This window comes from Lissotriton vulgaris, chromosome 5 (assembly GCF_964263255.1).
Source record: "Lissotriton vulgaris chromosome 5, aLisVul1.2, whole genome shotgun sequence".
Taxonomy (NCBI): Eukaryota; Metazoa; Chordata; class Amphibia; order Caudata; family Salamandridae; genus Lissotriton; species Lissotriton vulgaris.
In genome coordinates this window covers 1,587,809,078-1,587,824,933 of record NC_141693.1, presented here as the reverse complement: position 1 = coordinate 1,587,824,933, position 15,856 = coordinate 1,587,809,078, and the positions used below count along the sequence as shown (strand labels likewise).

The following is a 15,856-nucleotide window of genomic DNA, read 5'->3' as shown; positions in this document are numbered from 1 at the left end:
GCAGAAGTTGAGTGTGGGGAAGATGGTGGGTAAGTTGGTGGTGGGCCAGACTGGAGTGATCTCTGTCTGCTATTAGGATTTAGACTTTTCAAGTCAATATTGTGCGCTGTACATATGTGCTTCAGTCTTCTTTTGTGAGAGCAGCGCATGCTCAGGAGTTGAGAGCAAAGCCTGACACATAGCAGTAACCATGTTCTGACTGACAATAACAGTAAAGAAGAAGCAGAGAGAAAATCAATACATACAAGCAAATATGGTGCTCATGTTGCAACGCATTCTGGGAGTCCGGTCTCACTGGAGTTAACGTTTTAAAGGGCCCGAGGCCATTATGCAGTAAGAGTACTCCTAATGAGATTCTAAGAAAAGGTAAAGCGTTCGAAGTCTCTCAGGCATGAGAAGAGTATTCAAGGAATGTACATTTGGGGCATCTACTCAAGTACTGCTGGCTTTTCCAGTCCAACATCTCAGACAATAGGGATACTTGAGATGGTAAGTGTCCTTTTTTCCTTATTACAACAATGTTGCACGGCTAGCAGTAGCTCTTTAGTGTTCGTGAGAGTCGGCTCCATTACTCGCGTACACTCCAGGGCATCTCTACCCCAGTGATGCCAAGGTGCTTCGTCTTCTGCTTGCAATCCATGGCCTCCTCCGGGAACAGATCGGAAAGTTGCTGTGGCTTGTCAGTACCATTTTTACTCTTCAGCGTGCTACAGCCGGGACTGGGCTCCACCAGCCACCACAATAGTCTCGCCAGTGATGTAGGCAGAATCAGGTGAACAGAGGAATGAGACGCTGCCAGCGCAGTCCTCAGGCTCACCGAGCCTGGAGGGAAGACAGGAAACAACCATTAGAAAAACATAGACCAACATTGCTGTATGTGTACGCATCAAAGCGGGATTGTTTTTGCAGTTGCCAGAAGGGTTTTTTTAAGTTAAATTTTCAATTTATGCTTTAAAAAAATCAATTACCTATTTCAAGCTTGACTAAAAAGCATAAGGGTTTAAGCGGGCTATTTTTAAACTAACAAATATGTTTTATTTGAAGTGAACAGTCTTTCTTTGAAGTCGATAGACTTTTTCTGTTTTTTAAGGGAAGAGATCTTCATTTTTGTTGTTTGAAGGGAACAGACTTACAGGTTTGTTCCAAACAGCCAGGTCCCATTGGCTCGTTTGGGCAAACCAGGCCCCATTTGCCCTATTCAAGCGTGCCGCGGACCAATTGGCCAGTTCAAACGGCTCACACAGGCATGTTGAAACCAGCTAGGCTCCCATTGGCGCGTTCAAATGCACTGGGCTCGGACTGGCATGTGAACGAGCAAGGTTTCCACTGGCCTGTTCAAAGAAGCAAGGCTCTTTCTGGGTATTTAAACAAGACAGGCAAATGAAACTACCCCCAGCTCTGCAAGCTTATCAGCAGAGCTAGCCTTTTGGGGCGATCTCCTGACATCAGTCTCTGCCTTAGGCAGAGATGAGCAAGTCAAAAAACTGGTGGGCAGAAGGACTGACTCATCATTTGATTCTCTGAAGTTGATAAAATAAGAAAAACAGATTGCCCCGTACTGCTATACCCCAGATTGGGGGGGAGGGGGGGATTTATAAAATGGTCACTCATTATGACTACTTAAGAGGGCGCAGGAATCTTCCCCACACCGCATCATGCAGAGCTAGAGTAGCTGCTGCAATGGAAATGTAATATGTTTTGGAAAAGGAAAACCGCCATTGTGTTTCCTGATCGATGACCACACATGCTTTGCAGTGAACATGCGACACATGCCTCTGGCTGCCACTAGGAGACAGGCGACGTCTCGGAGCTTCAGCCACGGTAGAGAAGACAGAAAGAAATTGAAAGTGGTATGAGGCACATACCTCTGGACACCGAGTTTGGAAATCAGGTAGTTCATCGTAGACTCATCTTTCCAGAGCTGTTGAGTAAAGCAAAGAAAAGGCAAACAACGTAGTCATGCACTCAAACTGATGCACCAGAAGATGAATACACAAAGGCATGCACAGGGGAGAGATGGCGGTGAAGACATATGTGCGAGGATCTCTAGCTGTCGAGCCTTATCAAGACACGGGGAAGCTCAATCATGCAGATGAACAGGGAGGCATGCACGTGAAAGCACAATTCTAAATATATGTTTAACAGGAAGACACGGTCAGCAGCAGTAAACTAACAGGATGCACCACCAGGCGAGTGAAAAAGGCAACATTACTCCCACTCTACAACAGGACTCTTGCAGAGGTTTGTTGAAGTTCATGGTAAGCACAAAACCAATGTTGGGGTATCCAGCAGCTCCTACAAACAACAGTGTTCGCGTTCCAGAAATGTTCAGTGCTCCTTTTTGCAGACTGAATGAAAGGGTGCATATTGATGGGTTCACTGAAGGTAAATTAATCATGAAGACCATATCCATGGTTGCTTCAAAAACGAATACATTTCATAACAGTTGGGCAAACTCTACTGAACATGAAAAAGAGGTTTATGGAAGGCAATAATTTTAGATGCCACTATAAGACTGTCCTAGATTTAAAGCTGTTCTGGTAAATCAATGCTTTCAGATCACACTAGCTTAGAAGCCAATTTATGGAAAGGGGCGACCATTCGGTCCCCCCGAACGTATGGTGGAGTACCACGATCCCCCCGGGAAGCCATCTTGGGCGGGAGGCGAGTCTCGGCTGGTATGCCCGAAGCGGCGTAGCCGGGGCGCGCCTTTTTCCCGCCCTAGAGTGGGCTGGCCTAGACACCGACGCGGCCGGCCACGCCCTCGGAGGCAGGCGGGGGCGGGTTCACGCCCACCCTGAAGTCGGATAAAAGGAGCGGAAGCCAAGAAAGCATCCTCTTGTTCCTGTGCTCTGAAGCTGCACCTCCCCGCTGCACGTGAGCTCGAGACGGAACGAAGAGCAATTTTGAGCGTTGTAATCTCTCTTTTTGTCTTATAGATATCCCGTCTGAGAATGCCCAAGAAGGTCGGAAAGCGGGTCGGTACCGAGGAGATGCTCCGCATACTCATGAAGGAGATAGCCGATCTGAAGAGAAAGGTTGAGGCTAAGGACGGGGAGGGAGGACCGAAACGGCCTTTACAGGGAACAATCCCCGGTGGAAAAAGCAAGAGGCCCAGAAGGGGAGCACTTGGGGGGGAGACCCCGGTTCCCGAAGCCCTACGAGAGGAGCCAACCCCGGTGCCGAAAGAGGGGAATCCAATCCCTGTGGTGGTCACCCCTGCGAACAGGGAGGATATGCCCCCCGAGTTAGCGGCACAATTGGCAGCGTGGTTGGGAAACGATAGCGAGGGCGCCACGGCTGACGACGCCCGGGCAGTGATGAGGCAACTGCGGGAATCTAGGGAGGCTGCAAAGGCGCCATCTTCTGTTCCCCCACAGGTCCCGGCGGTTGGAAGTACAGCAGGCCCAAGTTCGACGACAAGCGTGGGGTCTACTTCAGGTAAGCGGCCATTGCCGATTGCGGGGGAGGAGTCTGTACCTTCTCGAAAGGAGAAGATTGCCCAGCACGTCCCACAAGAAATCAAGGAATTGATTTGGGCGGATAAATATGTAAACATGTTTTCATTGCTTACCGACCATTACGAGATCGAGCATGTGAAGAGTCAAAAGGAGCTCATGCATCCGAGTGTTTGGCGCGCAAAAATGGCCGCCTTTAAGGTCGACGAGACCATTGGTACTTGGGGCAGAGCGTGGGGAATTTTTACTTCCATCATGGGTGAGCGCAGGCCTGAGTTGTTGACCGAGTTACCCATTTATCAGTCGCGTATTATGGAGTATTCTGTGGCATATGGGGGCAATCAGTGGTTCTGCTATGATAATCTGTTTAGAAAAGCTAAAGAACACAAAGACAGGGGAGTTAAAAACAGGCCCGGGTGGCTCGGATCCAGAACTGATATGCACAAAAGATACATTTGCATGAAGTGAATCCAAAGGCAAATCACTGAAAACCAGCCGTCGATTTGTAACTTGTTGCCATATGTTGGACAATCCTGTTCTAAGAGCTATGGGTATTCCAACAGAATCTACTTTGGGACTAAAAGATCTGTGTGTCAAAATTGAATTAAGGATATTACTCATGCTTATATACCCGCATAAGGTGTCCTGTAATGTACGACTCACACTTATTCAGTTTTACATTCTCCGTCAGGCATGCTGGTCCGCTAGACAGCTGGCCTGCAATTTCCCCGGTGCCATAGGCATTTGTGCGAGATGTAAAACCCCAGGGGCGGACATGAGACATATAATATGGGATTGCCGGCCACAAGAACAAAGTGGCGATCATCAACGGCTCCACTCAAGGGTGAGAGAAATAAACCTCAATGAAAAAGGTCCTCTGCAGGAGGCCAAATGCCCTAAGCAGTAAATATAACACTCATCATAGTATCTGAGTTCGCTAAGATGAATGCATGTTTTTAGTTTTTACAGATACTTTGAATTTTCTGCGTTTTCGAGAATATTATTTACATTCCTGCAAAATGACCAGAGGGGGGTTAAAGATTTATAAATATAACTAGCTTACCCGTCTCGCGTTGCTGCGCTCTCAGAAAAAAGGAAATTCAAGGAAACTCGTTATGATAACATTAAATGTACATTGTGTCATTGTTATTTAAACTTATCCATTTTATTTTTGAAAACATTTCTAAGTGTGGCTTGAGCAGTGCGTCCTCGATTGGCTTCCAATCTTGATTCTGGTTGCTCTCCTGTTTCATTCGAGCGGGTTTGAGCAGTGCGTAATTGATCGTTTTCCAATCTTGATTCTCGTTGCTCTCCTGTTTCATTCGAACGGGCTTGAGCAGTGCATAATCGATCTGTTTCCAATCTTGATTCTCATTGCTTGTTAATTTGAGAAGAACGGGCTTGACCAGTGCGTACTCAATCGGCTTCCAATCTTGATTCTCGTTGCTCGTTCGTTTGAGAATTACGGGCTTGAGCAGTTAGAACAGCTTCTAATTTTGCTTCCCGTTGCTCGTCTGTTTCTGAAGCTCGTAATGCCTTTTTCTTTTGTGCTTCTGATGTAGATTGACCAATCGATTTCCGTTTGTGGGTCATAACTGTTGACAATGCTCACAAATTCGCTGTCTATTTCAGTATTCGAAAGATTATGAGGACCCTGGAGGGGCGATTTAAAAAAGATTTTTTGACAGAAACCTTCACAGGAGTGTACTCAACAACTTTCCAAAGTTTCATGGCGATCGGATGAATGGTGTAGTAATGCATAAAGGACAAACAGACAGACAGACATACTTCCGTTTTTATATATATAGACTAGCTTACCCGTTGCGCGTTGCTGCGATCTCAGAAGAAAATAAATTTAGGGAAACTTGTTATGATAACATTCAATTTACATTGTGTCATTTTTATTGAAACGTATTCATTTTAATATGGAAAACATTTTAAAGTGTTGTTTTAATTCTGTTTATTTATTCGAGTGCTTGTGGATACACGGTATTTTTTGTTTTTCCGTCTGGTGCGTACACGAATAAATCAGAAGGTTTTCCGACGCATGAGCTGGACACATACAGTTGTCCATGTGAGAAGCCCGGATTCTCCAAATCTAGTCTACACACTTGCAGCGATTGTCCTTGTGCTTTGTTGATGGTCATTCAAAAGCGAGTCGCACCGGAAACTGTAAACGTTCAGTATTGGAAAGATTAAGAAGGCCCTGGGGGGCCGGTGGAGCTAATATTTAACACATTTTTCTTTTTTTTTTGCCAGAAACCTTCGCGGGAGTGTACTCAACAACTTTTAACAACTTTTATTTATTTATTTATTTTTAATTATTAAAAAAAAACATTTTTTTGCCAGAAACCTTCGCAGGAGTGTTCTCAACAACTTCCCAAAGTTTCATGCCGATCGGATGAATGGTGTAGTAATGCATAAAGGACAAACAGGCATACTTTCGTTTTTTATATATAGATTACGAGTAGAGCAGAAGATGTGCCCCCCAGGTGCTACCCATTATAAAAATGGGGTAACCCAAAAAGGTTCAGGGACCTGGGTAGATAACGTTATATTGAAAACAGTGGCCCCAACCAAAAATATTTATATATCAACAGACAAATCTGCACAAAAATGAATTGGTTTAGTGAGCTTCCTAAGTCAAACGCTCAGTTGAATCAATCAAGATTACCACTCAGGTAACCTATACACAACATAGTTCATATACAAATACCTGACACAAACCAAGGATTTATTTTGAAAAAACGAAGGAGTTTTAATGATTTACTCCATTTCGATATGCTGTTTTTATATACATTTATACAGTTATATACAATTGCAAAACTAACGGTAAAAAGGAGAGCAAACAGCTTCTAAAGTAGTGCAAGAAAATGAAAGAAGAGAACGTGATTGTGGTGAGAAGGGTGTAAGCCTCAAAAAGAATAGTGACACGTGAAAAGGGGGATTTTTTACAAATACAGCTGTACTTAGGATTCAGCTGATATCACAGAAAAAGCCACAATTAGTTGCTGTTATATTTTATACATTTATACAGTCAAGTAATGACATGTATAATGGTTTTCAAAAGTGGTCCTATCTGTACATAAAAAGAAAGGCGTCTTTTTTCTTTTTATGTACAGATAGGACCACTTTTGAAAACCATTATACATGTCATTACTTGACTGTATAAATGTATAAAATATAACAGCAACTAATTGTGGCTTTTTCTGTGATATCAGCTGAATCCTAAGTACAGCTGTATTTGTAAAAAATCCCCCTTTTCACGTGTCACTATTCTTTTTGAGGCTTACACCCTTCTCACCACAATCACGTTCTCTTCTTTCATTTTCTTGCACTACTTTAGAAGCTGTTTGCTCTCCTTTTTACCGTTAGTTTTGCAATTGTATATAACTGTATAAATGTATATAAAAACAGCATATCGAAATGGAGTAAATCATTAAAACTCCTTCGTTTTTTCAAAATAAATCCTTGGTTTGTGTCAGGTATTTGTATATGAACTATGTTGTGTATAGGTTACCTGAGTGGTAATCTTGATTGATTCAACTGAGCGTTTGACTTAGGAAGCTCACTAAACCAATTCATTTTTGTGCAGATTTGTCTGTTGATATATAAATATTTTTGGTTGGAACCCCAGGTGCTACAGCAGCAGGTGCTAGTAGAATGAATGGTATGTTAGTACAGTATGCAAATTGGCATGTACTTGAATCCTATGGCGTGTCTCCTAATTCAGCACTTGGATAGGCATGGCCCGGAAAAGGGGAACCGACCAGACGTTACAGAGAGGTTCTGTGGGAATGGGCACTTGAAATGAAGTGTGGACAGATTTGAAAGACTGTCCCTTTGATCGTCCAAGAGTGTTCCACTAGCGTGTTTGGCCTGGTTCCTCTTTACCTACAGCTCGGGAATTTCCGTGGTGCAGATGCTTGAGGACGTCACAATCTACAATCTCTGTCCCTACCTTAGGGGGAGTTAGGCATCTCTTCCTTAAAATTGGCGCTATGGAAGAAGCAGGACAGACTTGCTCATTAGTGCGAAAAAAGCCCCTTTAGTGTGACTGGTCTGTGCTACAAAAATATACAGCCTGGTATCACACCTACAGCCTTCAACAATGGCCTTGCAAGTAGAGATAACAAAAACAACCCCTCTCCCATCACTCTTAAAATACCTTTGCCTCTAAGCCAAATGGCTGCAAATCCTTTCCCATATCTAATTACTGTTCATTTGACTGCCCATAAACTACCTTCCATGCCCTAAGTATACGTCTGACCCATCCTTACCTCCTTTATGTTATTGAATAGGGAAAAAAAAGAACCAAACAATAGTCTCGCAATATGATATAAGAACAATATAATGAATACAATTGAATAATAACGAAATAGTGTAGTAAAATATGATAAGGTGGAAGGGAACGGAAGGTAACAAGAGTAAAAAACAAACGCTACTCATTTAATTGATGCTGGCTCAATCTTAAACTATGGTAGAATTTCTGAGAGCTTAGAGTTCATATGAAATAAACAAGTAAGTAAACATACTACTGGTATAGAAAGCCTACTAGGATAACGATATACTGAAGGAGGTTTAGTTACTTCTTTAGATAAGGGTTGCTGTAGGGTATTCTTTAAAACTGAGGAATCTAGTAACATATTTATACTGGAGACCAAAGTGTATTTCGCAAGATAGCTAGAGACATTAGAACAGTATAAGCCCTATTGAGTCTATAATTTTAACAAACACCATGCCACCATGCTTGAAAGGAAATATGTAAAGAAAAATCTAATTTTTAGTAATCTGTTGAAATCTGACAGTGATGCAGCACTACTCCGGAAATATTTTCTAAAACCATATCACCTTTCCCTGGAGTACCAAATCATACATCTACTCATCAGTGGGGCCCATAACACTGCAAGTTTCTCATAAAACACTTACATCCTACTTCATGGATCTGTGAAATTCAAAGGAGAGCTGCTGTATCATGGTGGAGTGTCTAAATCAAAACCAAATATTGATACTGTTTACACCTGCAGTTTAAATGAGTTTTACCATGGTTCATTAACAAGACTTTTTATTCAGACAAACCAACCATTATGGTCGACAAATCTGCTAGTAAAAATTAGGCGTAGGAAAATACAAGACCAGCTTAATTCTCCATTGATCTAATTTTTATTAAAAGCAAAGTTTAGCATGTCTGACAGTTTATTTGCTTTAATTATTTCTTTATTCAAAGTAACTTTTAAAAGGAAAATTTTATTTAAAATAGTCATTTTCATTTATTTCAAAAGACTCAGAAATAGACATTATTATTTAGATTTCAGAACACAAGTTTTAGCAAAAGACCAATAGTTCCCAAAATGAATTTTCCACTAACTTTCCTAACTAATAACCTCATGTAAGGCTCAGTTCTCATTCAAAGAAACAAACATTTATTCAAGAAAATCTTACATCTCAGGAAAATCAGCAGTCCGACATCATTTCAGGAGGAAATCGAAAAGAAGCATACTTTTAAGTAAAGTCAGGGTTTTTATACACTATTTCACTAACTTTATCTATCTAAAAAGTAACTATCAACAGAAACTCGGTTTCTGATTGGATAAATTTGGGGTGGATGAGCATCACTTCATCATTTTAAAATTCGATCCCGTTGTGTCAGCTAAAACATAAAGGGTCCTTTGTTTAAGAAAGTCTGCAGCCTAGTCACATCCTCCACTTGCAACTCCTTGTACTTTTTCCATGTTCAGTAACTCAAACGTCCATCCTCTTGGCAGTCATCTGGACTTCCAGGGCATACTGGCCTTGAACTAGCTTTGTTCATGCACAAGCAGCTCGCATTCAACTCGGACTTGGGTTGCGCATGCTCAGTTCATCGTCTATTCCCAGTTAAAAGAGCAGCCATATTTTCACTAGGCCTCACAGCCCAGAACGGGAACTATCATAGTAACAAACACAAAATAATGTTTATTATGGAACTAAAGCCCTTCTGTTTACCCCCCACCCCATTCTAAGGTTTTCCTGTTAGTTTTTACCTAGCAAACAAGCAACATAGATGCAATTTATACTCACATATCCTTCGGTTTCTGCCACAAAAACATGCACAAAAAGCACATTTATGCCGTTTTTATTTATTTCGAAGCTTTGCATTAATTCACATCACAACAACAACATTAATTAGTTAGTTATATTTCTTCATGCAAGCATATTAGTATTCCCACGTGTATATGTGTATGCATTCTATACTACTTTAGTTAATATTTTCCACACCACACAATTAATAAAGGTTATTGTTATGTGGAAATGATTTCACAAGGGGTATACAAAATTTTGTTTTCCCACCTCGCTCCATCAACAGCAATTAATAAATCTACAATTTGTATATTAAAAGTAAAACAATGCACATCTTCAGAAAAAAGTACCTAAACATAAATCGGTGAAGGACAATGGTATATGAGCATTCAAAATTGAGTTAATGTGTCTCAATACTTGTAACCAAAATTGGTATGTGTTGGAACATTAAAATAAAATGTGTTTAATATAGGAAACAGATGCAGGGAAGACCAACAAGATGGCACTCTTAAACTTATATAAAGAAGCAGTAGTAATTAGAAGGTGATTGTAAATAAAAATGAGTTTGAGTTGTTTTAGCAGCACATTATGTCTCGTGAATTTTAAGCCATATTTTGTTCCATAGTGGAATGGGAGAGGAGTTATAAAAATCGGCTTCCCATTGTAATTCTAGAGTTGATTTCTGGCGGTTTTTACAGGGGGAGAAGTGAGGTGTGTTTATAACGAGAGGCAGTAGGGCAGTTAGTAGTAGTTTTGGTATAAGTGAGGTGGAAGTAGGGAAAACGGGTAGCTACCGTCCATGCATGGACCTCGCCTTCTCCAGGACCCCTGGACCTCACGAACACCACGCAGCCTGACACCGCCACGATGCCAGAACCCTCCAAGCACTCAACACCGAACAATCACACACCTGCTTCCTGGCCACCCCGAGGCGCACACACGGAGCTTTCACCTGTCAGAACTGCAGTTTCACAAACATCTACCCCACCCTGCTGCCTGACCAGGAAAGAACCCAACCACCTCAGATGCATCCTTCTCAACACCCGCTCCGACCGCAAACACGCCGTTGAACTCTGGGACCTACTCGACAAAACCTCCCTAGACGTCACCATCCTGAGAACTATATGAACCCCGCCTCGGCACCCGACATAGCCATAGACGTCCCGGAAGGCTACAAGATCACCCGCAGGGACCGCACCAACAGAGCAGGGGGAGGAATCGCCATCGTCCACAGGAACACTCTCAGAGTCTCGACCAACACTGACAACACCCTCAGCACCGCCGAACACCTGCACTTCCAGATTCACACCGACTCCAGCACCACCCTCAGAGGAAAACTCATCTACAGAACCCCGGACCCCGATCACAGTTCAGCGACTCCATCACCGACTTCGTCAGTACACAAGCCCTCGCCTCCATGGACTACATCCTCCTCTGGGACCTGAACTTCCACCTCGAGAACAACAACAACACCAACTCCACTACCCTGATGGACAACCTAGCCAACCTCGGACTCAGACAACTCGTCACAACACCACCCACTTCGCCGGTCAATGGCTTGACCCCATTTTCTCCGCAAGCCCCCACGTCTCCTTTAACCACGCCACATAACTCCACTGGACTGACCATCACTGCATCCACTTCACCTTCAAGTAACCCACCACGCACCACCGCGCCCAACAGATGGCTCGCCGCTGCTGGAGCAAAGTCACCGAAGACCAGCTAATCACCACCCTTGCACAGAGCCCACCCACCGACCCCACCGACCCCGACACCGCCGCCCGCAACCTCAGACAGTGGATCAACGACTGTGCCAACACCCTCACCCCGATCAAGAAACCATCCAATAGTCATACCAACAAGAAAGCCAGCTGGTTCACTGAAGACCTCCGGGCCTCCAAGCTAACCTGCCCAAAGCTGGAGAAGATCTGGATCCGTGAACGAACACCGGACAGCCACACAGCCCACAAGAACGCCACCCGCAGACACCATCACCTCATCAGATCCGCCAAAAGGGCCTTCTTTAAAGACCACCTAGACAACAACCCGCACAGTAACAAAGAGCTCTTCAACATTCTGAAGGAACTCTCCAACCCTAGCTCCAGCACCAACGACGTCCCACCCTCGCAAGACCTGTGCGACTCACTGGTCACCTTCTTCCACTGCAAGATCGTAGACATCCATGACTCTTTCAATGTCACGACCACCCGACAAACACTGAGACCTGCACCCCCAACCGCCTGCTCTCCTGGACCAATATCAACAACGACGACACCATCAAGATCACGAACACCATCCACTCCGGATCTCCGTCAGACCCATTCCCACACCACATCTTCAGCAAAGCCAGCACAGCCATTGCACCCCATCTCCAGAAAGTCATCAACATCTCCTTCGAGACCGCAACCTTCCCGGAGAGCTGGAAGCATGCTGAGATCAACGCCTTACTCAAGAAACCCAAGGCGGACCCCAAGGACCTCAAGAACTTCTGGCCCATCTCCCTGCTCCAACGAACAACTGACCCGCTACCTCGAGGAGAACAACATCCTGGAACCTTCCCAGTCTGGGTTCCGCAGCAACCACAGCACCGAGACTGCCCTCGTCGCCGCCACCGAAGACATCAAGTCCCTGCTGGATAACGGAGAAACGGCGGCCCTCATCCTCCTGGACCTGTCAGCCGCCTTCGACATGGTCTGCCACCACAGACTATGACCTGCCCCACAAGAGAATGCCCTGGACGGACCACCTCCTTCCTCTCCGGCAGAACACAGAGCGTCCACCTTCCCCCCTTGCGCTCCAAAGCCACCAAGATCATATGTGGCGTACCCCAGGGCTCATCCCTCAGCCCAACTCTATTTAACATCTACATGGCACCGCTCGCCCACGTCACCTGTCGGCATGACCTCAACATCATCTCCTATGCCGATGGCACCCAGCTGATCCTCTCCCTCACCAAGGACCCCCACACTGCCAAAACCAACCTTCACAAAGAAATGAAGGCTGTAGCTGAATGGATGAGGAACAGCTGACTGAAGCTAAACTCGGACAAGGAGGAGGTCCTCATCCTCGGATCGACCCCTTCGGCCTGGGACGACTCCTGGTAGCTGACCGCACTGGGAACCGCCTCAACACCCACCGGCCATGGGTTCATCCTCGACTCCACCCTCTCCATGACTAAACAGATCAATGCCATCTCCTCCTTCTGCTTCAACACCCTCCGCATGTTCCGCAGGATCTACAAGTGGATCCCCACTGAAACAAGAAGAACGGTCACCCAGGCCCTCGTTAGCAGCAGGTTAGACTACGGAAACGCCGTCTACAGAGGAGCCTCGGCCAAACTCCTTGTGCTATAGAACCTCCCTAAGTCCTCAAAGAAATTACTGATATAAGACAAAGTTGAGGACAAAGACATTGGTCAGACAGGTTACAAAACACCATCTTCTGGGGAAAGGATCACCAAATAACCTCATGCCGTATATGATAAGACATAATACAGAAAAATGGCTCAGGCAAGCAGTGCCTGTAATACTTGTGCCACTGGTAACACTGGACCACTCTTAGGCACTGTTAGAGGCTGATTACGAGTTTGACAGTGTGGCGGTGGGGCGTTAAAAACTGCGTGGGAACTGCCCACAATATTACTTTTTTGTCATTGGCTTGTGTTTCCTTTGCTGATCCCACAGAAGTGCCGATAACATAGGCACTGCTGTGGGATAAAATAGAAATTCTCTAGAGCAGTACTGATATTTGAAGATCCAGCACTAATAAATATATACAATAATCTCCCTGTTTTACAAGGACCACAGAGGCTACTCACAATTCTGAACTTACACATATGTAAATCTATATATGTAACTACACAACCGTTTGTAGTACATTTATGACTTTAGGCTATTCACCATTGAAGAGGTGTAAATTTACTTCAAATTGCAGGTGTACGTGTCTCCGTCCACCAAAACCAGGGGGTGGAGCCCAATTGATTAGTGTAAAGTTACTGTTCACACATAGGTAGAGATCTCTGCCTCTGGGGCAGATAACTCCCTGTATTAAAGTATACCATAAGTTTATTAGGTTAATAAAAAGCAAAATATTATTTGGATAAATATTAATATACATTAATGTTATATATTTAACTGAAATGTAGAACAAAGTACAAAAAGGCTACAGCACTGTTAACTTATTTTTGAGTTTGCGAACAGGCTCCAAAGGCTAGTGCACTCCTCACAATCATTTCACTCAATGTGAATGGTCTGAGGCATAATATAATCTGAAAGTTAGTACTCTCATTTGTAAGGTCCATGTGGCCTGACATAACTCTGCTCCAAGGAAACCACCTAACTAAAATGATGTGAGAAACTGAAGCAGGAATGGGTAAAGAAAATATCATTTGCATGTAAATCAAACCCCATTAAAGTGTATTTTACAAAGTTATCTTGTGTGCTGTGTTGGCCCCCATTTTTTTGGCTGACTGGTACTGGTGGTAATTTAGTCTGACTGTCCCTGCCTCTGCTAACTAGGCCCAGGGCCAGTGTTATGTTGAATTTGTAAAGTTCTGTTATGTAAAATTCCTCCCAAAATCGACTTTGGCGCGAGGAGCACTGTAGAGTGAGGGTCTACACTATTTTAGCATATTCAGGACCCCTAAAGTCTCCCCTAGGTGTCCCAGGGGTGGGGGGTTATGTAACTATAATCAGGCCTTTATAAAAGGTGTTTGGGGGAAGGGTCATAAAGCATGATGTTTCAGAGGGGGATAGGACAGGCAGGGAATGCCAGAGCCATCTACCCACCAGCGTCTCTGACTCAGCCTGATGGCAGGCATAAGGCAGGAATTTGCAGATGGCAGTGGGAGAAGAGCTATGGAAATAAGCCATACTGAAGGTTGGTTTAACAAGTTCTTGCTCCTCTGCTTAGATTTCAGCCATACTGAATTTTAGAAGAATAGTGCTTTCTGGGAGAAGAATATGCTACACTTTGGAGGAAGTGGTCATGCTCTGGAGTGTTGCCCTGCACCCCACTGGACAGGAGTGCTCCCCCCCCTTGACCCCAGAGGACACTGAATAAATATGTGAGAGGAGCAGAGCCTCTCAGATCGCCTGCTTGAAACTAAGAGAAGAAGGCTTGCCAAGCTGGCAGCTTGATTTTTACCATTGGGCCCTGCATTCTGACTGACTGCACCTGCTGCATTATTTGAAACGACAGCTCTTACGTTTGCAAATGGGGCAATTCTGCAAATCGTCCTGAGTTGCTTGACAGATGTGGCTCCATATTCCGTTTAGTTTCTATTCTCATTGAGGATTTGAAAACACACCAGTTTACTCAACTGGTATGCACTCCCACTCATGTTCTGTGTCATATGTTAAATCAAATTTTTTCTAATTCTGCTGGAGTGACAGTGGGCACTCAGACTCCTGTGATATGGTCTGACCACTGTTATTCCTTTTCAAGTTGCTTTAACATATTCCAAGCCCACTCTGAATGGTTGCAAGCAGAGTAGGTTGCACAACTGGACCAGGGTGACATCTGTAACTTTCACAGAGGCCTTGAAACATCCAATTTTAAATGAGTGTGTTGATGTGACAAATCAACAAGTAGAGAATTGGATTACTGAAGCACTTGACCAGATGCGCCCCCGGCAGACTGGTTAGTGAGAAGAGCGAAACCTTCATCAAATGGTTTATTGAGGAACTTCTAAACGCTTACAGGTCTTTTTTTGCATGAGAACGTCCTTGGTGCAAAAAGTATGATGTTGTGGACAAAGAAACTTACCATAAGACTCTGAGGGATTACTATAGACAGATTGAAGTCACATGAAGCCTTTTCTATGCTAATAAGATAGAGTCAGCCCAAAACGTATCCAGAGACCTTTTTTCTCATGGTGAAATCTTTATCCTCTCTAGAAAGGGTGTCTCCGTTCGTCATCCCCTCTGCGGAGGGTTGCAATTTGATTGCTCAGTTTTTTCTTGATAAGGTTGCCAATATCTATACAACTTTTCCAGACACAGTTAGAGACGCTCCATGCTCAAAAACATGGTTCCAACCATTGGAATCTGATACAGGACTCTCTAGTTTTAATTTACTCATTATATAAGAGCTATGCGCTTTGCTGCCGAAAGTGAAATTGGATTCACCAGCCGATCCTGCCTTACCTCTGATGCTGGATCTGGGCCTGGAGGCTATCCTACCCAGAGTTTGCAATAAGTCTCTGGAACATGGTGTGGTGCCCTAAAGGTGGAAACATGCCACAGCAGTGCCGCTCCTGAAAAAAGCCTGCCCTGGACCCTTCAACATCGGAATATTTGAAGGCCATATCTCTCCGTCTATTGTTTTCTAAATTAGCT

The 15,856-nt window shown here is 44.1% G+C and overlaps 1 protein-coding gene across 1 annotated transcript in view; it reads left to right on the top strand.

The window, feature by feature from the left end:
• The first annotated feature begins 4,005 nt into the window (after window positions 1-4,005).
• LOC147716746 (dehydrogenase/reductase SDR family member 4-like) overlaps window positions 4,006-15,856 on the top strand; it is a 243,109-nt gene continuing 231,258 nt past the window's right edge. The window contains exons 1-2 of the mRNA XM_086919775.1: window positions 4,006-4,110; window positions 4,268-4,302. Coding sequence (XP_086775901.1) covers window positions 4,006-4,110; window positions 4,268-4,302 — 140 coding nt within the window. The remainder of the gene's footprint in view (window positions 4,111-4,267; window positions 4,303-15,856) is intronic.